At 35.3% G+C, this 20,844-nt stretch overlaps 3 protein-coding genes across 10 annotated transcripts in view; 2 read left to right on the forward strand and 1 right to left on the reverse strand.

Annotated features, from left to right (window-relative positions):
• The window catches only part of LOC112570162 (protein unc-79 homolog), a 42,112-nt gene extending 40,059 nt beyond the window's left edge, over window positions 1-2,053 (reverse strand). For 2 of the 8 annotated variants that reach the window (XM_025248448.1, XM_025248450.1), the window contains exon 1: window positions 1,229-1,837. In XM_025248448.1, the coding sequence (XP_025104233.1) occupies window positions 1,229-1,250 (22 nt within the window). In that variant the 5' untranslated portion in view covers window positions 1,251-1,837. Of the gene's footprint in view, window positions 1-1,228 lie in introns of all 8 variants that reach the window. The other 6 variants (XM_025248446.1, XM_025248447.1, XM_025248445.1 and 3 more) reach the window with 6 other exon arrangements.
• A 159-nt stretch (window positions 2,054-2,212) lies between these two features.
• LOC112570169 lies at window positions 2,213-10,546 on the forward strand. The gene is made up of 5 exons (XM_025248465.1): window positions 2,213-2,490; window positions 2,902-2,929; window positions 7,658-7,864; window positions 8,318-8,433; window positions 8,604-10,546. The coding sequence occupies exons 1-5, from the start codon at window positions 2,347-2,349 to the stop codon at window positions 8,760-8,762; spliced, it is 654 nt and encodes a 217-aa protein (XP_025104250.1). The 5' UTR covers window positions 2,213-2,346; the 3' UTR covers window positions 8,763-10,546.
• A 1,187-nt stretch (window positions 10,547-11,733) lies between these two features.
• Window positions 11,734-19,252, forward strand: LOC112570168 (thioredoxin-related transmembrane protein 1-like). The gene is made up of 8 exons (XM_025248464.1): window positions 11,734-11,914; window positions 12,328-12,443; window positions 12,700-12,745; window positions 13,150-13,278; window positions 14,468-14,513; window positions 14,777-14,878; window positions 15,170-15,268; window positions 15,920-19,252. Exons 1-8 carry the CDS (start codon window positions 11,772-11,774, stop codon window positions 16,109-16,111), a joined length of 873 nt encoding a protein of 290 aa, XP_025104249.1. The 5' UTR covers window positions 11,734-11,771; the 3' UTR covers window positions 16,112-19,252.
• The last annotated feature ends 1,592 nt before the right edge of the window (window positions 19,253-20,844 follow it).

Raw genomic sequence — 20,844 nt, forward strand, 5'->3', positions numbered from 1 at the left:
ACAAGCATATACATAAATGCACACAGTCAAAACCACTACATTTAAACCGTACATTTCAATATGGACATTATGGTGCCTTATTTTTTTATCTATCTCAAAACATATGCACATACACATACTATACATTCCAGTATACACTTAAATATGTTTTCATATGCACATTACATTCAAAACACGTATGTAGCTGCACACTCACATTTATATATATTGAAATTTGTGACTATATGATTCTATGTAACATCCATCTTGTAAATATGAGTAATATATAATATTATAACTGTCTCTTGTACATTTTTTTTTTTTTTTTTTTGATGGTTTAGCTTTAACTGTTTTATGCTATTACAGCACTTTTGTAGAAAAATACATTTCTCCAGAAACAAGGGCTCAGTGTTTTAAAAAAGTGTGATGTTTACTTATCCTGTCAGTAACACTCTCCTTCATAAGAACTTATTGTCCTTACGTCTGACATATCCTTATAGTTATCTCTTTTACTCTCTCTCTCATCACATACTCGTTCTTCCACACACAATGTTTGGCATGCCAAACTAGGGGAAGGGATAGGGAAAACAAGGATGTTTTGGAAAATCTGTCCTTTTTATTTTTATTGCTTTAGTGAAATTAAAATAATTATTACCACATATTTTATCCTTAAATATTTCTGAATTCTTGTTTTTGATTTTCAAAGTGAGTAAATGACCCCCATCTTTTATCTTCAAATTAATATATAGCCACTATTGTTTTTTTCTTAAACGTCCCTTTGCATTTGCCTTCTACAAAATGGACAAAATTTGTTTTGCTAGCCGTGCTGAACTCTTAATACCCCACATTCTATACAGTGTGTGTTCTCTTTCTGTTTTTCTTTTTCTTTTGATTTTGATGGTCATCTGGATCAGGAAAGTATATGTAGAAGAAAAATCATAATCACCTCTTTATTAATACTCTTGCTGTTGTGTTCGTTTGACTTTCTAAGCAAATGTTGCACGGTTTACAGACGAAATGATAATTTCCCTTGAAAAAATAGTTTCTCTCTATGAATGAGTGTGCCTCTGTTCGAGAGGATCGAAGAACTGCAACCTAGCTCTGTGTGTGTGTGTTTTCTATGGGGGATTATCATATATGCGTCGTGAATACGATAGAAGCTGTATTTTTCTGCACCAGCGATCTGTTTCTGCAAATGAAAGGAAAACAAATTTTGGACTTCATCGTAACTATGCAAAATACTACTTACATGTTGCTGCACGTGTGGCCATATTTACATTTGAGCCAGAAGCACCGAGCACTGCCAATCAGAAAATGACTGCGGCACCGCGATATCCTCAGCAAGTTCAAGTTCATTTAATTATTAACACATTCACTTTAGATCGTGTTAATATATCTAAAGCAGCGACTGCCAGCATTTAAATCCAAACATCCTGTTTGCTGCTAGCCGCAGGTGCCAGACGTCCCTATCTATTTTTAGAATGGCTCTGCGTTCAGCTGCTGCAAATATGCCGCTGCCAGAGACTGACAAGTTATCAGGCTTGTGGGTTGGGTCGACATCGGACATGCCTTTCGCCTGGCGGACAGGGCACTTCAGCAGTCATCGTTCATAAGAGGAAAACGGCCTGATGCCTAAATTGTCTAAAACGAAGACTTCTTTTTTACTCTAAAACTCGATCTATTCCATCGCTTCCCTAAGACCATTTTCATTTTGTAAATTTATCCAGATATTAGAAATCTAGAAAATCGTGCAGGGTTTTAAGCACGATATTAAGAAGTGCTTTAATTATGCTTGACAAAACGATATCGTAACTAGAAGATGCAATCATGCTATATATAATGTTGGGCGTGAACATTTTCATCATATTAAAAGATGATCATGACGATGACAGTTAAAATCCTAAAAATACGACTAAAATATGTTGGGGGGGAAAAAATCGTTGTTTGAAACCAATCCGTTTACCAAGGATTCGATGTTATTACTCTGATACTAAGAAATTTTCAACGGTGAAGTTAAAAAAACAATTTCAAATTAACTAAAGGTGTAAACAAATGTGTAATCTGGGCGATTACGAATATGACTGCAAGAATTAAGCCCCCTTAATAAATTTTGTGCTTGGACTGATGCGCACATTAAGTTTTTTCGCCAACTGCATAACGCTTTAAATTGAATTTAAAATAACAGCTCGTATTTTTCTTGCGAAGACTCAGAAAAAGGTCCTCTTAAAGTATAGGTTATAATTAAAATATGCAGCACTGATCGTTTGATAGTGTTTATCAAGACCCTCTGTAACGTAAGAGGCGAAACCGATCTCTGTGGTCTAAGGTTCTTGTTTCGCCAAATCCTGACAAACATCGTGTGTCAAGATGAGTGCAGCGCCCAAACTCTACTTCGTTACTGTGACAATTACTCCCAGTAAGGAAGGCATTGACCTTCCTCGTTTTATACAGAAAATTAGTGGGATTTTGGAAGATTATTCCAATGCAACACACGTTGTTCACAAATTTAAGGTAAGGCTTGCACTCGTCTTTCGCCGGTACAACCGGTGCACGTGAGTTTGTGCTGAGTTTATCACTGCTACAGTCTGCTTTTCTTCCTTTCTCGAGCTGAAAAAAATCGCTTTAAAAGTTATATTTTGCTTATAACACGTAGAACAGGTCCGTCTGAGAGAAGAACGTTTAAATCACAGGGAAGCATCATGTACCACAGATGTAGGCCCAAATAATACCTCAGTCGAACTTTCAGTGACCTAAATTTTTACTATTAAATTATACATATTTTTATTTATTTTCAATTTCAAAACTTATGGTAATATAGTTTATCTTTTCATTTAAAATATTTATTACTTATCTTGAGCTTATTGTTTTTCTTATTGAATTCATTGTATTTTTATATGAACTTTTGCCATATTTTCTGTGTAGGTTACAGGGGAAGCGAAAATATTAGCTGGTAAGATTTTGCGTCCAAACATATGTGTATTTATTTATGTAATCATTATTTATCATACACATATATGTGTGACAGATACAAGAACATGATATCTGTGTAGTATTGTGTACTACATAGGGTTAATCTGACTTTGAATCATAAAAGACCTTTTAAAACAAACGTGCAAGTTAATATAACCACCGTAGTCACTTATTATAGGGTGGTCTAGCTTAATAATACAATAGAAAGAAAATTTATGCATTTATGTTTTTCATAGTTTGCAAACATTAGGTCATGTATGTGGACTCTTTTTTTTTCTCCTTATTTAAAATTTGCCCCCCTCAAAAACAAACAAACAAAACTTGTGCATGGATATGTACAAAGTTGTAGGTGGATGTATGCACATAAAAATGAGTTTTTTGGTATGAGATATTCTTGCAAACAAATTTAGTATTAGCTTAGTGTGCATCTTAATGCCATGCTATTTTGTTATCAAAACATGTATTTTCAGATTTCATAACAGTGAAGAATTTGGCAATCATTGAGTCAATTAGTGAATTCTAGATATTTTTAAATAAAGAAATTGAAGTCTGTCAAAATAGAATCTGTTTAACTGTTAATTTTTAAATTAAATAAAAAATAATCATATTAGAAACCAGCATTAGTTTGTTGTCAAGGTAGGCAATTCCTGCTTGTTCACCAAACTTAGTCATTAGTTTAGTATGTTCATGTATGCTTAGTCCAGTGTAGCATGGAGATCCTTTGCTTGTTCACTAAATAGTAAGACCTTTTACTAGTACTCAATTTTTTACCATTGTTGAAGGAGTGTTGCGCAACATATTTTAATTTGATGAGATGGCATGCTGTCATTTTCAGTATTGCTTGGATAATACACTGGAAATGACTTTAACTCTTTACAGTTCTTAGTTTATTGCCCGGCTTTGACTTCGTTTTTCAACGATGCATATTTGGCTATTTATATATAGTGTCATGAGTTAGGAATGTAACTTCATTTTGTATTTAAGTAAAAAGCACATCTTTGCATGCATGTGTCTACCTATTCCAATGCCTATAAAGGATTTTTTCTTATTTATTGTTTTATTAAAGGACTAGTGGGATGCAAATTTTTTTTCTAATGACTGGGAAAAGATGCATGTCTACAAACATCATCATGCACATAACAAGATCAAAATCATGTTATATTTATGCACAAATAATCCTAAAAATGGTCCCAGTTATCCCATTGGCTGAGGTATAACATAAGCATCAGTGTATAATTCTGGTATCTTTTATTAATCTCTTTCTCTTTGTGGTGATATTTGTAGGATTGTAGCTCAAGAACAGAAGGGGGAAGGTGTTCATCCAGATTTGGGAAGGAGCACATATCTTTGACCGAGCTTTACTCAACCATCAGAAAAAAATGTGCACCCCACCAATCTCTTAAGCCAGTGACTAATACTTTGTGAACGAAACTGAAAAAGAATATGAGCAAAAAAAAAATTTGGCAACAGGTTTCTAAAAACAGAATAAGAGATGGAGAAAGGTTATAAGATGGAAACTGATATCAGAAAAACCTACACTCAAAATCATGGAAGTAGGAGCATACCAACATTTCTTTCTGGAAAACTTTTGTCTTTCAATAGTTTACAATATGGCCTGCAGATTTTCTTTAAGGTCTTTTGAAAGAAATGCTTTAATTCTATAAAGGTAAAGGTCACCCCTAACCTTTTCATTTTGATGGGGGTGGGGGAACCAGTTTTTTGTGAGGGTGGTGCCCATCTCCTCTCCCCCACTTCCTTACCTTCCCCAACCCTCTCTGGAGTAACATACCCATTCCCACCAGTTGGGTCGACTGGAGAATATTTGCTGCGCTAATCAGGCATTGAACCAGCGCTCTCTGAGTTCGGACGCCAGCGCTCAGCTATCAACTACTCAGCTATCTGCTTCTTTTTTTATGCAGTACCATATATATTTTTCAAATTCATTGAATAGTTAGTGATTGCAGTTTTAATCTAGTTGAATATTTTGTTTTTACCTATGTAATGATTCATTATGTATGTAATTAAAAATTGAGCAGATTATAGTGATGCCTAGGGAGCTTTATCACTATATAATAATTAATAATACTGAGATGCTCGTAAATACACATTAGAAGCCAAACAAAAAATCTCTCAAAAACCTATACCGTGCTCTAATTTTTGATGCATTAATTCATAGGTTCTTATTTTTCTTTTTTGGAGCGGTCCGGTGGCGCAACGGTTAGCGCTGTTAGCGCCTGTCACCAATACAGTGAAGGTTGGCTGCCCTGAGTTCATTTCTCGTCTCGGGCACGCTGATCTTTCTCTGCACGTGGCATCTGTTTACAGGGCTGGCTGCTTGCCGTAATATAGCCTTAGCTGCTGACACGGCGTTAAACACCAATTCCCCCCCCCCCTCTTATTTTTCTTTTAGAACAAACTTTAATCAGAAAGATGTATTTTGAGCAGCAGTCTTTTTGTGGTCATGTCAAGTTTGCTTTTCTAACCTTAATTCTTTTTTAATTATACACATTTAATTTCTGCTTACTGCCTTGTCTATTTTATTTTGTTGCAGTCCTGTATAAGTTATAAATTGGATGCACTTGTGTAATTAATGCAATGTTCTGTGATAGGGAAAAATGCCTAGATTCTCTTCTAGAACATTACTATAAATATCCTATTAGTACTTAAATATGTTAATCTGGTCGTGTTTGGTATTATATAGTAAGGCAGTGGTTATTGTTCTAGACTCTAGAGTATTTGCCCCATAAATCTATTTTAATTATCACAAAATTTCATTATTAAATGGTATTAATAGAAAATGATGTAATAATATTTGATATAGTGGACATTTCTACTGGCATTTACTAAAATTCTTTACATGGCTATAGCTCATTTTGTGCAGGAGTAATTGATTGGTTTTATCTTCATTTTAAAAAGTGTTCTGTAGGTTTTCCTTATGAAATCGTGCTTGTCTTTGTTCTGCTAATTTTTTGGTTTTATCTATAGGACAGATTTTTTTTTTGGCAAGTAAAAATGAGAGCAAGATATGACAATAAAATCAGGAAGTCAGATTGACCCTATGTGCTCTAACTAAACGTGTCTTTTTAAAAATTTTCCTGTTGATTTAGTTAAATTTTACACTACATAGATTAACTATACAATAAATTTCTTTGTTGTTTCCACATGATGTTACATCTATTCAAATATATACTGGCCTACAACCACCCTGCTATATCTTACCCCTGTTTGTGTATATTAAGCTGTAATCTATTTTTGTACAGTATTTTTGATATTTCAGACCTTTTGATATTTTGAATGCATTTTGGTGTCTGTATTGAATTTCACAAGTCTGTTTCATTTTTATGATCACTTTCTTTAACCATTCATGCTAGGGAGGGAAATGCAAGTGATGATCAATACTTAACTGAGATTTCAGTCTTACATAAGTGATGAGAATAATACATTTGCTGCTAGTTTGTTTCTGTATAATTCAAGATAAGTGCACATCAAACTTTTTGCACAAGTAATGTGCATGGTATCAGCACCATCATAAAGAAAGCTTGGTTGGCTGATGTTAGTTACAGAAACCATAAGCCAAGATAAATGCCTAGGCTGTTTTTTATTCCATCCATTTCTAAATTAAGAATAAGAATGGGTATTTATAATGCACGGCATCACAACCAAGATATATCGCACTCTCTGCATAGACCATCAATGATAAATGAAAATAACAGGCAGTGATATACATATAGGTACACTGAACAACATAAAGATGAAGTGCTAGAGTAGAACATAAAGCAATAGAGGTACATGACAGAAGTAGTTCAAGGGAGTTAAGATTATCAATTCAGGATAGTACTTTGTGAACAGATATGTTTGAATGTAGCCTTGGAGTCAGAGTGGCGAATGTGAGTTCTACTGCTTAGCAGCAGAGAGGGAGGATGCCTGTTGTCTGTATGTGACTGTCTGTGGGAGGAAGAGATAGAATGTGTGAGTCGGATGAGGAGTGAAGGTTTTGGGCAGAGGTGTGGATAGACAAGATTTCAGTAAAGTAGTGGGGGTGGGGGGTGGGGAGGAGCCTTCAAAGTATCCATATCATAGAGTTGAGAGCTTCTAGTCTATTCTAGCTTTGACTGGTACCCAGTGAAGAGAGTGAAGAAGTGGTGTGACATGTTCAGATTTGGAAGTCTGGAAAACCAGCCGAGTTCTGGACTTTCTGAAGTTTGTGGATGAGGTATTGTGGACAGTTAGCAAAAAGAGAGTTGCAGTAGTCTAGTTTAGACAGAACAAATGAGCAGACGAAAATTTTGGTGGTTGAGATGGACAGTATGGTGAAGGAGCTGATCTTTCAAAGTTTATTGTACGCAGAACGACGGATGTGCAAAACATGCTTATCAAGAGACATGTCATCAGACATTATGTAACCTAAGTTACCTGTTGAAGTAACAAACGGAACATTATAATTATATTAATTGTATTATTAATTATATTACACTTGGAACAAAGGGTAAGGTGTTTTACTAACACTACCTATGATAATTTTTCTGAAGAAACAGTCCCCTTTGCCAATGAAACATTTCGATGTCAGACTTCTAAAAAGTGAAAATGTTACTATACAAGATAATATTGTGTTTTTTGTGGTAAATTTAATATATTAGTAATTATTTGTTTCTTTTTTGTGACTGTTTATGATTAAAGGTATGTCTGACTAGTTTTCTTTAAACTTTAGTTATCCAGGTCAGCAACATTCTGGGCTTTGAACGAACTATTGGTGGTCTTTGGCGACTTGGGAGTGTACAAGTGACTAGCACACCCATCGTCAACTATGAGAATTTTGCACAGTACTTGGGAGTAGATCCTTCAATTGTCTCAGCTCCTTCCCGCCCTCTTCCAAAAGAAAGTCTGTACTGGTGGAGTTTTAATATTGAATATGGTGGTACGTACATTTTTCTTTCCTGGGATTATTTTAATAGGTGATTTTTTGTTACGTGTGGTTTATCAACTACTTTATTCAACATTTGGTTTAAGAAGCAATATTTGACTTATGAAGAGTTTCTAGAAACGGTATAGAATTTAAAATAAAAACACTTTATATCTGATAAACTTGAGCATCATTGTGTTTATTGAGAACAGCTTAAACCTTAAGTAGTCTAGAAGACCGAGATATTTACTCTTTTATCTTGGTGTGTTCTGTCTTTTTATAACTTAGATTTTAAACATATTTTTAATACATTGGTTTATATATTTCAGTGGGGTTTTTTCGGGGGGTGGGCGGGTATAAAAATCAAATGACATGTAGACTTTTTAATGCTTAGTAATGCCATATGCTCAGGTAATTAAAATGTAATTTGAAGTAAGGCTATTTTTTGTCCTTTTTTTTTTTAATTAGGGAAAACAACTGAAGACCTTCTAGCAACTTGGAGGCGGGAAGCAGACTTTGTTATGTCTGCAAGAGCAAAAGATGGCTTTCCTATTGAACTCTACAAAGTTGCATCAGAACGAAAGGTTTGCAACTTTATAACGTTATATTCTGTATTTTCTATGCTACAATGCTGCAATTTTGTTATCTGAGTATGTCTCTCTTTTTTGTACTTTTCCTACCAAAAAACATCAATTTTTTTCAAGATTTTCTATTGTGATTGTTTTCTTTAAAGCATGATTGCTTTTGCTTTCAGGTCCATTGCTTTTTGCAAGTAGATGACCCTGCACGTCTGGATCAGATGGTCTACCAGCTTCCCATTATCAGAGAGAACGGGCAGAATGTGACACTAGAATGCAGAGCCATTCAGTATCTTAATGACTATTGTCAGCGCATTATGAGTGAATCACTCTAGCTCGGAGGAGTTATTATCTCCCTTCATGCACAGACATTTCTGCAAGACAGTACCCATTCAGTTTTTACCGCAGTGGTAGCACGTGCATTTAAACTGTGAAAATGTCAGCATTAACATAGATATTGCTGTGAATGTTATAATTGTTAACATCATATGACAACATTGGTTAGTCCGCATGTTATTACTGTTTCCATGGCAGTTTCAGACACCAGTAAAAGGATACATAATGTAGATGCAGGTGTGTTTGTACAAGTATATTGGTACACAAACATGGATCTGTTGATAAGTAAAAGACATTTTATTTACCTTTTCACTGCATGACATTTGCAACTGGGCCCAAATAGAGTACAGGCAGACAAAAGGAGACTAAAACCAGCTAAACCATCGTTACAAGTGCTTTATATACAGTAATTAAATTAGTCATATCTTTTTCAATATTTTATTTTTGCATATAGCGCAGCTAGATAGCAAGTATGTGTATTGTTTTTTGTCCAATGTATGGAACTGTTTGGTTTTTTTTCATACTTTGTAGTGATCCAGTCTTGGATGTCCACTCTTGTGGACATGATGGTTTGGTGGCTCATCAATGAGCACTTGTCACCAAAACAGTGAGAATTAGCTGGCTGGGTTCAGATCTTCTCAGAGACACACTGTTTTTTCTCTACATGTGGCACCTGTTTACAGTACTAAGTGATTTGCAAAGATATAGCCTTACATGCTGGCTCAGCATAAAACACCAGTTTCCTTTCTCCCTTGTAGACATGACTTAAGCTCACTACCAGCTGTGACAGTTTGTTACCCTCTGCATCTTTTTGTTTATCATTTTCATTCTGTAATGTTGTTTGTCATTCTTATCTCCAGGCATATCCATTTTTAATACTGTATCTTAATTTTAATTTTGAAAATCTTTTTAGAGAAGACAAAATGCAATCTCTTTAATGTAATGTTTCTTAGTGCTTTTGAAAATTTTTTGTTTTGACAGAGGAGAATAAGTTTTCTACAGCCTTGTTATCATGGGGAAAACTGGTAAGAGCCCTCAGCATATATGCAAAATTATCCTATCATGAACACGTGTGAGTGCTCACCAGAACATAAAATGCCTGCAAGTAAAGGCAAAATTACTTCCTTCTGCATAGGAAATGTAATATTTTATTTTTCTTGGCGAAAAATGTCGTCTTCTGTTGTATAATGTTCCTGGGTCAGCGACAAAACTCCATTTGTGCATAATAGGTAACTTGCATCTCTTTGTGAAAAAAATATTTGCACCTCTTATGCAGAATTTTTAAATGTTGCATACACTTCTTGTGGAGCTAAAGAGGTATTTTTGGTAGCTTTGAAAATTGACATTATAAGTGGCTCCTTTTTGCTTCGGCATCACAAAATCATGATGTGAAAACATGATTATGAACTCACACTGCATTATGAAAGTGTTTATCCAATCATTACTTTTTGGATAGCTGAAGTGTCTGAATGGCAAAGAAGACATTCTGAAAATGAATGTTTCATGCTTCAGCTTGTATTTATGCTGGTTTGTTTTGGTATTGGTTTAAACATACTATTGCATCTTATAGTAAATGCTGAAATGTCAAGTATCAGATTTTTAGAAAAAGCTGTCAAAGATGGAATAAGTCACCTAGGTGCAGTAGTTTGAGATTATTTCAAATTGTGTCAAAGTTTGATTAACTATCACATTTTTTAATTGATGCAAAGCATGGCAAAACTCATTTCCATTGTTGTGTAAGAACAATGCAGAGACAAAAATAAAACTAATATAACTGCTGAAATGTATGTGTTAAACATAGTCTTGTGACTTGCCTGTCTATTTAGTTGTTTACAGAGATTATGTATATTATGCTCTAAACAAGCATGCACATTTTCATGTTTAAAATGTGGATATATATGTAATATTGTAGAGGTTTCTTTACCACATCCAGTTTTCGTGTAAAAAAATTTAAGCAGCTTCATCATAATAAATATGTGACTTACATATCACAATCACGCTCACAAACTATAGCTAGCATGCTCTCGATCAGTGGTTCAATAGGAGACATGGACAAAATATAAAGGATGGAAGGAGAAAAAAATATACAAACAAGTAGTAAAAGATACACATAGAAGACACAAAGAGGAATCAGGGAACAAACATTAAGGATGGAGAGTGTCGTATTTTTGCAGACGGACTATAGTCAATTGACTATAATCACAACTATGTTGATTGGTGTAAAGAGCAATGCTCGTGGGACAGATGGGTTTTTTAGTTCACGTTTAAAGGATTCGATTGTGGCCAGATGGTGGATATGGAAAAGAAGAGAGTTCCACTGATTTTTTAGCACAGTAACTAAGACACAGGGATACAAGGGAAGAAAAGTATCGAGAAATAGGGAAGGAGCCAGAAAATAAGAAATTAAAACAGCATAGACAGTTTGTACTGAATGCGATAATGGATGGGTAGCCAGTGCAGAAAATGAAAAATCGAGCCCTGTTTAAATTCCTATCTCTAAGCACCAGACTTGCAGCGAAGTTCTGTAAGACCCGTGTTTATCCATGGACGTAGATAGGATCTAAGTTCGTGGTTTATCATTACATGTATATCCAAGTAGCAATTAAAATATGTTTCCATCAGCCTTTTGGTCTGGTGAATCATTTGATACGTTCTTGAAAATTCTAGCGACAGATGGATGAGCCTAAAAATTAAACTGTAGAATGCTATGTTCGAGCTAGACTAATGCATTTAAATAGTAATAACATGTTGAATCGCGCTTTTTTCCCAGACTCAAAGCGCTTACTAAAAAAGAAAAGGAAAAGAAACAAAAATAACAACCAAGTGGTAACTAGCGTCTGCGAGATTTTTTCTCTAGCAACATGGACAAAAATTATTGTATGACACCGATACACCAGCCAGTGTTAAAGCATTTGAAGAATTTGTGTAAGCAAGGAATACAATCAGTCAAATCGGCTGCCGCCGCATCACGCAGTCGTCTGCAAACACCACTTCCGGTACAATAGAAGATGGCCGATAGGTTACTTTCTGTTGCGGCGCTATGCCTATTGTTTTGCCCTACGTTTACATTAGCTACGAAAGCAGAACCTTTACAAATTATAACAGATGATAATTGGCATTCAATTTTGGAGGGAGAATGGATGATTGAATTGTAAGTAATCAGTATTTATAAGGTTAAGTGGTATGAAACCACCACTATTGTGGGAGAGTCTGTCACTAACGTGTCTACTACGCTTCAGTGCTGTAGTCTTTAATGTGACTCCCCGTTTTGAAATTCATTTTTATATATGTTTAATGTTATTTCATGTTGAAATAACATTCTTCCTTTATAAAGCAACAGCAGTATTAGTTATGCCCCTAACAGAATACTTCCTGTTTGAAGTCTTTAGTGTACAGCTCATTGAGCTCTACACAGGGAAATGTGCTTGAGAAATCCAGTTATTGTCATTATTAGAGAATACCATTGTTATAAAGTTAAACAGCTTTGTGAATCACACACGTTCTTTCTCACCTGGTATAACGCTTGTCAGAGTCACCAAGTCATATATATATATTAATTTTCAGCATGGCACCTTGGTGCCCGGCTTGTCGCTCATTCCAGCCAGTATGGCAGGGCTTAGCTGAGTGGAGTCGTGATCTTGATATAAATGTTGCAGTCGTTGATGTTACTGAAAATCCAGGTATGTCAATGATCCTCCCACCAGTTTTTACCTTTTCTTTCATGTCTGCAGTTACTGCAGCAGTTTCTCTGCACTCTTTTTAAAGTTTGGAGGAGAAGATCACTTCTGCTTATGGACTCATTAGCAGGCAGATTGCAAGAGTGAAACATGAAAATAAAATGGAAGATATACTGCTATTATCAAGTTTTAGTACAACTTAGATTATTTTTTTTTTATTCTGTCTGTGAGTAGCTTTTCTGTTTTTGTTACCTTTCAGGGCTAAGTGGAAGATTTCTTGTCACTTCTTTACCTACAGTTTATCAGTGAGTGCAAATGTACTTGATGAATTATGGTGGTTCTAGAGTTAAAGATAAGTTCAGAGAGAGCATATTTTTCATTTTAATAATTGTGGAAACATTTAAATGAGTGTTTGTACAGTGGAGCATGAAGAACAAAGGTTCATCCTGCATCTTTTTTTAGAAATGTACTTTGACCTCAGCATCAAGACTTTTTAAAAATAATATAACTTAAGGGCATTTCTGACCCAGGCATAAAGAATTCAGTTACGTTATATGAGCATTATATATATATATATATTAATTATGAGAATTGAGAAATAATATTGTAAATGTTTCACAGAATGATCATATGTTTGTTGTTTTGTCTGGAATTGAGCAACTTCATTATTTGATTTGATAGTGCTAAGTATGGACATAAATGTTTGCAGTGTGAAGAATGGAGAATTCCGAGTATACCAGGGCCCAAGAAGAGAGAATGACTTGCTTAGCTTTGTAGATGACAAAAAATGGGAGGAGATCACTCCAGTTTCATCTTGGGCACACCCAAACTCCTACTTGTAAAGAGTTTTTACTATATTATTTCAATCAAAACCTTATTCTAATCTAGTTTGGTGCATTGTTTTCTTATTTTGCTTATTTTGCTTATTTTCTAGTTCAGAAATGGTGAGTTGATGTCATGTACATAACATATTAAGAAGCTCAAGAGAAGGTAAAAAATATGATGGAAATCACATTAGGGTTCTTTAGGCTAGGTTTGAGAGTTTGCTCTAATCTCGAGACCAGTTCTCTCCTGAGGGAAATGCCCATTTCCTTCTCCTTGCTAACGTCCCCTCCCCAACCGCAAATACGGTGGTTAGGAACCCATTCAATATCTTAATCTATGCAGTACAATAAGGTTAATTATGTGTTCCTAGCTCTTCATGGAGCATTTGACATTCTGCATCTTTTTAAATATTCTTCATAATAGTCCAAGAAGCTAAAATGGAAAGTAGAATATACTCAAAGCTTATATCTGTGTTTGTATTTTCCCTGCTGGATTACTGCATCTCTCTGCTTGCTAATCTTTGCCTCCTGGACAAAGTTGAAAGGGCTCAGAATAATGCCACTGGTTGTCTTCTGTAGACAAAAAAACAAACTATGCTACACCTCTTCTCCGCAAGCTTCGTATGCTACTACTTTAAACTCTCATTGATGACAAGATCACCTCACTGTCTTCCATTGTTTTTATGCTCTTACCTCAGCATACCTGTCTGAATCACTGACGCTTTAACCACATGAGTCTCTTCTGTCTGCTTGTGTCATCTTCCTCTCTGTGCCATGTCAGATGGGAGAAATATGGCAGACTTCTCAGGACCTTTTCTCTTCAAACTGTGCCTACGTTTGAAGCTTTCAGATCTTTCATGTCTTTTAGAAATATATTGCATAATCACATAATATTTGGCACACTTTCTAGTATTTCTTCTTTATTCATGCACATAGTTTGTGTTTGCCATGGTGTAATCCATTTGCTGATGCTTGTGTTTCTTGTATGGTTGACTGTTTTTTTCATTTGTAGTCTTTCATGTGCAGGACATTCAGCTTACATCCACACAGGAAAATCTATTATTATAGTCATGACATAGAAAACCATATTATAACATACTTCATATGCATCAGTATATATTTATAGTTATCCAACCAAGCAGTGCATTCTAGTTAATGATATATAAGAACTTAAGTTATAGATGAGTAATTTTAACGTTGCAGGATGAGTGCTGTTGGATTCTTCTTTAGGCTTGCATTGTACATTAGGGTAAGAATTATTAGAAGTAAAATTACACTTTTCAAGTTTTAAATTAATTTAGAGCATGTCTTTGCTGATGTTTATTTTTTCATTTAAAAAAAAAAAAAGCGCTTGAATACACATCCTATGCAGGATTTCCGATGTATAAAATGCATTGTGTGCATCTGCGCATCCATGCATGGCATTGATAATTGAAATCTTTATTGTATTTGACAAATGGTTACTTGTTGAATTTTGTTTTTAACTCATTCTGCATCCCCTTTTACTTTCAGGGATTTTATACAACAATGACCACAGTGTATGGCATACCAGAATGGGGCTGTTACATCATTTTGGCCATTGCAACAATCATCACAGGTCTTATGCTAGGGCTAGTGAGTGTTGCATATTTTGATGGCAGAGTACACTGTAATTAATGTTATATTATGAGCCTTTTTTTCAAGAATTATTAACTTAAAAAAAGGAGGATTTATTGCCACTTGCTTGAGAGCTTCGTTTTTATTTTCTCTTGAAGATTGATTCAGAAATGTCAAAAATAGTTTATACTCATTCATTCGTTAGCTAAATGATATGCCAGAATGATAAAGAGTTGTTAGAGTTGATATTTGTATGCAAATTACATTTTGGTAGGCAGAGATTTTTAGTGACTTCTTTTCTGTTGCTAGATGTTTGTCTTGTGCTGTGATTGGTTGTTCCCTCCAAAGTACAGTCCAAGAAAAACCATTCCCAAGGTCTGTGATGAAACTGGGTCAAGTCAAGAAAAGGTAATTTTTAACTTAGTTTTTAACTTTTGCCTGTCAGTGCATTAATTAAATAGGGTTTTTGTTTCATTTTAAACAAAAGTGTTGATAGTAATCATCAATGTGATAATATAAAAGTAAAGTGGCATCTGATGAGTACTATAGACAAAAGTACAGGTTAAATGTTTGTTTAAGTTTTCATTCAGCATCATAAACATTCTACCAAAAAAAAAACCAAAACAAAAAAAAAAACCCACTATCAAATCACAAAGACAGACAAATTTATTAATTAAATAGGGGTGTACAAAGTAAAACTTTATTAGTATTTTTGTAATCATTTAGTTTGTTGTGCATTTTGTTACTTTAACAGGGGAAATAGATTTTACGAAAGTTATATGATTTTGGAGAGAGCTTGTGTAGGTGTGTATGAGAACATCATATTTTACAAAATGCACCACACAGAACCCTACTATGTTTTTTAAGAATTTGCATTTAAACCCCAAATTGGACTTCTTATGGGGGTTTTTTCAAGGTTTTTTCCATAAAAAAATATTTGTTTTCATTAAGCATAGACTAATGTTTAGAGATGACATACCTCTGTGTTTGTGTCTGAGAGAGAAAGAGACAGATGGATCATAATTAAGAGTCTAAAGAAAAATTTATTTGCTTTCTCAGGATGATGAGTCGGACCTCTTGGATGATTCAGCCCAGGAAGTACCCACAGCAGATTCAGAGCTAAGTAAAGGTGAAACCTCTGTCCGCAAAAGGAAGGCACAAAATAAAGATGCTGCATCAGAAGTGAAAGGCAATAGTTGTAACGAGAAGTTGACAGCAGAGGAAGTGACGGAAGAGAAAAAAGATTCCTAGTTGTCCATCCAGATCATCTTTTACAAATGCATGAAATTGAGTCCTGTTTCTAGGATCACATTGATGAAACAAGAGGTGGACCATAATTTTTTATCCATATGGGAAGTTTGGGAAGATAATTTTATCCAAAATATTTTAAGAACACTGATACTGCATTTGAAAGAGAGGTAAACCTCCTGGTACATTGTTGTAATAAATGAGGAGATTTTTGACATAGCTATTTTGAATAAGATTGTGACCTTAGCATTTAGGTGCATATGCATGCCCAGATACGTGTGCTTTTTGCTTCTCATTCAAAAAACATGCTTTCTCACACACACATCCACATAGAGCCATAATTGCAGAATACAGGCTGATTTCATTACTCATATATTCATACATTTATTGAGCTACAAAATCCATCTTTATAGGTAACTGCATAATATGCTTTAGATCACTTCTTACCAATGTTTTTTAAATTTCTTTTAGCCTTTTTTTTTACAAAATAAAAAGTTACGCAATCCTATCTTTTCTGGACTGATGGGGAGCATATTGCTGCAATTTATTATTACCTCTCTTTTCCTATGCAGTATATATGAATATATGACTGATCTTTTTTCTTGTTTGTTGAGATGATTTTGGAGAGTGAGTGTGGTTGTATTCCTGGAGATTTCTGTACTGAAGTGTGATTTATGAAACTGTTGCTGAACATTCTGAATTACATTCAACTGGTCCTTTTTTTTTTTTTTTTTTGTCATTTTGGAAAAAGTATGTGCATTGGTTTCTTGTTGCGAAGTTAACATTTGATGTTTCTGTGGTTTCTGCATATGAATGAAAGGTTATGTTGCCATTTTGATGGGTTTTTTTTTTTTTTTGTGTCAAGCTGAACATCTGTGGTTATTGATGTGGTTTATGGTTAATGAACTTCTGAAGTGTTGACTGTTCTGTTATTCAACAATAACGACAAGAAACAATAATTACAGAGCATGTTTAAAAAAATGAAGAAAGAAAGAGTAAACAAAAGCTGAATGAGCCTCTTGAATGAAAAACAAGGGTTATGGGAGGAGAGACAGAGAGATTCATTCATTAATTGATACCTGCTGATAATCAGTTTCCCTGATTCGCCAGTATTGTCAGGGAGAGACCTACATAGATGCAGTAACTGAACAGTGGTGAGCAAGTCCTGCCTGGAATGACCAGTCCACTCCACATTTTGCAACCAATTGTCCCTCTGACAATTTTGACATCGACAATCCTCCAAGGTGCTCTTACGAGTGGTCTTAGAGCATTATGCGGGGGTTGAAAGAGACTCTTTATTTTCCACGAAGATGGCAACTATGCTCTCAAGTCATTAATCTTGAATTCTGTGTATGGGAGATTCAGAGCAGTTTTCTTAGCCAGATTCAGGCACATCTTTGAAGGGGATAACACTGTAGTTATAGCTGTGTTGTAGTTTGTAGCTATGAGGTATAGAGGCTGCAACAGTGCTTTGAGCAGAATTCCATCCACTAGCTATACTAAATACAGAGTTCAGAAAAACCTGATGTTATTTTCTGTTTTAAGACTTAGTGGACATGTAAGCAAATGGAATATTTACGGCTGGCAGTATTTTAAAAGGCTTTGCTCTAATCTAATGTTATTGCATCATAAGGTTCACATATTAGCATATTGATAGTTTTTAAATTTAAAGCCCACATCAAATCTCTATGTTTTTGTGTACCATATCACCTGTAGTGCATCATTGAGCTATTTTTAAGTCATTATATTTGTTTGTATACATTCCTGCTTGTTTACAATCTGCATTCTGAAATTGAGGTTCTGACTGGTGTCTGATAAGCCTAAAAACTAAGGGTTTTTTTTAAGTTAACATGCATTTTTTTTCCTACCTAGATGATATAGGTGAAACAGACTAGAGCTATACTTTCACTTATTTGCAAGATATATTTAATTCTTTTGGAGAAGAACAACAGTGCATATGTGATATATGAGGGATCAATATCCTAACATCAATGTTTTGTCAACATTACAGTGCTACTCACATCTCTAGGGACAAATTGTTTTAACCATTTAAAATGTATGTCTTAGGAAACCTGTGGCTATTATGAAGGAGTTTTAGGAAGATTAGATGTTCAGTTAATTTGTTTCAAATTACAGACATAATCAGCCAAAAAGAGTACATAATTATCTTTTGTGAAAAGAAAAGACCTGTTTTCTCACTTTGTATTTTCTACTTTGTAATGTTCATTCCATTTGATCTAGCCAATTTGTTTTCTTTTAGTATCTTCACTTGAGTGATGTTTTAATTTTCTAGCAACATGAATATTCTGTTACTAACGAAGACAAGTTTTTTTGTTTTCTCTTGCCATAACTCTTTCTAGTCCAATTTATATTTATACAATAAAAACCACTATCACCTAAAATCAAAAGGGTAAAGAGGTGAAACTTTGGATTATGAGCAGTTTCACTCTGTCTATCCTTGTATCTAACATGGCCATAGAGTAGAAGGTATTTATGGGGTTTGGCTGCCATGGTTTTAATTTTCTTCAAACCCCTGTGGTTTTTCAGACTAATGGCTAATAGTACTTGCTGCCCTATTTAAACCTGTGCATTTTGCATCTGTGATGGGTCATATTAGACTGATCTGCTTCTCATGACTGAAGAAACGAAGTATGAATTCCTGCGTGGGTGATAATGGTTTCTATCAGCCGAATTCTCCTAGGTTTGATAACCCTTTTGGCTTAAATGCTTAATGCTCAATCTCTCACCAAATCTGTTAACCACAAAGCCAACATGGCACAAGCAGAAACTTCAAATAAATATTTAAATGTATTTAAATTTTCCCTGAAGAAATGAAAAATGATAATTTTTTCCCAGGCTTTTTGAAAGTTTGATTTTGTGTGACACTGGTGTTAGCAGTTTCTCTCATGTCTTTGTCTCCTTTCCTTGTCCTTGAGCTAATGTAGAAAATGGCTAGAGTAACATGAGAGGTGATAAATCTAGTGGTATTTCTGTCTTCTTAAAGGCTATGTATTGATTTAAAACCGTGAAAGAATATTGCATGAAAGTATTGGTAGTGTTTTTGTTAATTGCTCGTTTGGAGCGTTGGAATGTTTTATCTTATGCAGTTTTATTGGAGATTCAAAATAAAAATTTGAGCCTGAAGACTAATGTATTTATCTGAAGATGATGTCAAAATTATGGCCAGGAAACGCTGTGAGAGAAAAGAACACGAAAAACGGATTTAAGTTTCTTGACAGCTTTGAATGTGGGTGTACTTTTAATGTCAGCTACACCTTTGCTGCTGTGAATGTAACTCTTGTGGAGAACAGATGGCTCAGTTACATACTCATCCTCCACATTCTCGGGGTACTACAGGTTTGATCCTTGAATGTCTCTGTTGAAAGTTTCTGTTACATCGTGTCCACGAGTATGGTAAGGGGTGAGGGTGGCATGGTCAAATCATGCTTCTTTATTTTGAAAAAAATACCACGAGGGTTGAAAAAGGGAGACTGGGTCCTCTCTAAGAGCTGGCAGACTAATGTTGCCCCAGAAAGGTCCCCCCACTCCAGAAAAACCCACAAAAACCAAAAACAGTTTCACGATCTCCTCCCAAGACACCGCTTCAGTTGACGCACAACGGTTTTAATATCGACATCTTGTCTCTATCTGCCTCATGGGATGGAAACTGAAAATACTCTCCGTGCGACAGCAGTATGCAGGATTTCGTATTTGTTTTATACGCCATCGAGGGCATAGCTCAACGAAGGATAAACTTTAAAATCTTAAGTTCCCTCGTCACTAAAAGATAAAAGAAGTTGGCATGCATGTATGTATTATTTCAGTATTCAAACTTCTTGCTGCTTATATGTTCACGTGTGAGATCGTAGCTTACGAAGCTAACAAAACCTGTTTAAAAGTATTTGTATCCTTCTCTTGCAGATTTCTTTCGCCCCATATACCCCTTAAAGCAAAAAAAAAAAAAAAAGGTAAGGGGGAGTGCTTTGAATTTGCATGCACCCAGCTCAGCAAGGAAATCGATCATTTTGTTGAGAATAGCACGAAGAAGAGTTTTGTTTTTTCCTAGTGTGTCATGATATATTGCCGAACTTTGTACAGCCAGAGGTCTCACTCATCATTAGCATCTGTCGGTCAAATTCTCGAGCGATATCGAAGATGAGACAACACGACCTGGCTATCCAACCATCCTACATTCAGTGTATTGATTTATTGCCGCTCATTGCTTCTCTTGGATAATGGCTTTGGGAGGGAGGTAGGGTGGCGGCGGTCCAAATTAACATTAATCTAGTGACCATGAACTATTTGACCTTTCATATAAATATACTACTCACAAAAAGTTACCAACCAGAGAGAAAATATATCAACGGCAACATATCTTGTAACATGTTAGATATAATTTAACATTAAAGTGCGAGAAGAATTTCGTTGTAAGCCAATTCCTTTCCATGATATGGGCAATCAATCAACCTCTACCCCAGAATCAAAACCGTTCACTTTTAATAGCAAACGTGTGGCCGCCATTTGCCGCCTCATTGAAGGCATTCTCGGGTAGATTCGCACGTGTCTCTAAAATTGTTGAGTGATGGCCAGCCAGTCCTGGTGAAAGAACTGGAACAGCTGGGCCATGTAATGCTGCCTGTGGGTGGATGGCCTGAATGCGGCGTCCCAGACGTGCTTGATGACAGCAGAGTCGGGTGAAGGTCGTGAACTCGCTGCTGCTAAACGTCGGTCGCCAC

This window comes from Pomacea canaliculata, linkage group LG8 (assembly GCF_003073045.1).
Source record: "Pomacea canaliculata isolate SZHN2017 linkage group LG8, ASM307304v1, whole genome shotgun sequence".
Classification (NCBI taxonomy): Eukaryota; Metazoa; Mollusca; class Gastropoda; order Architaenioglossa; family Ampullariidae; genus Pomacea; species Pomacea canaliculata.

Bases quoted from the DNA above. Each gene is read 5' to 3' on its own strand.
- LOC112570169 (XM_025248465.1), top strand. From the start codon at position 2,347: ATGAGTGCAGCGCCCAAACTCTACTTCGTTACTGTGACAATTACTCCC. The intron at 2,491-2,901 runs GTAAGGCTTGCA...TTTTCTGTGTAG, and splicing joins ACGTTGTTCACAAATTTAAG to GTTACAGGGGAAGCGAAAAT. The intron at 7,865-8,317 runs GTACGTACATTT...TTTTTTAATTAG, and splicing joins TTTTAATATTGAATATGGTG to GGAAAACAACTGAAGACCTT.
- LOC112570168 (XM_025248464.1), top strand. From the start codon at position 11,772: ATGGCCGATAGGTTACTTTCTGTTGCGGCGCTATGCCTATTGTTTTGC. The intron at 14,514-14,776 runs GTAAGAATTATT...TTTTACTTTCAG, and splicing joins GGCTTGCATTGTACATTAGG to GGATTTTATACAACAATGAC. The intron at 15,269-15,919 runs GTAATTTTTAAC...TTGCTTTCTCAG, and splicing joins CTGGGTCAAGTCAAGAAAAG to GATGATGAGTCGGACCTCTT.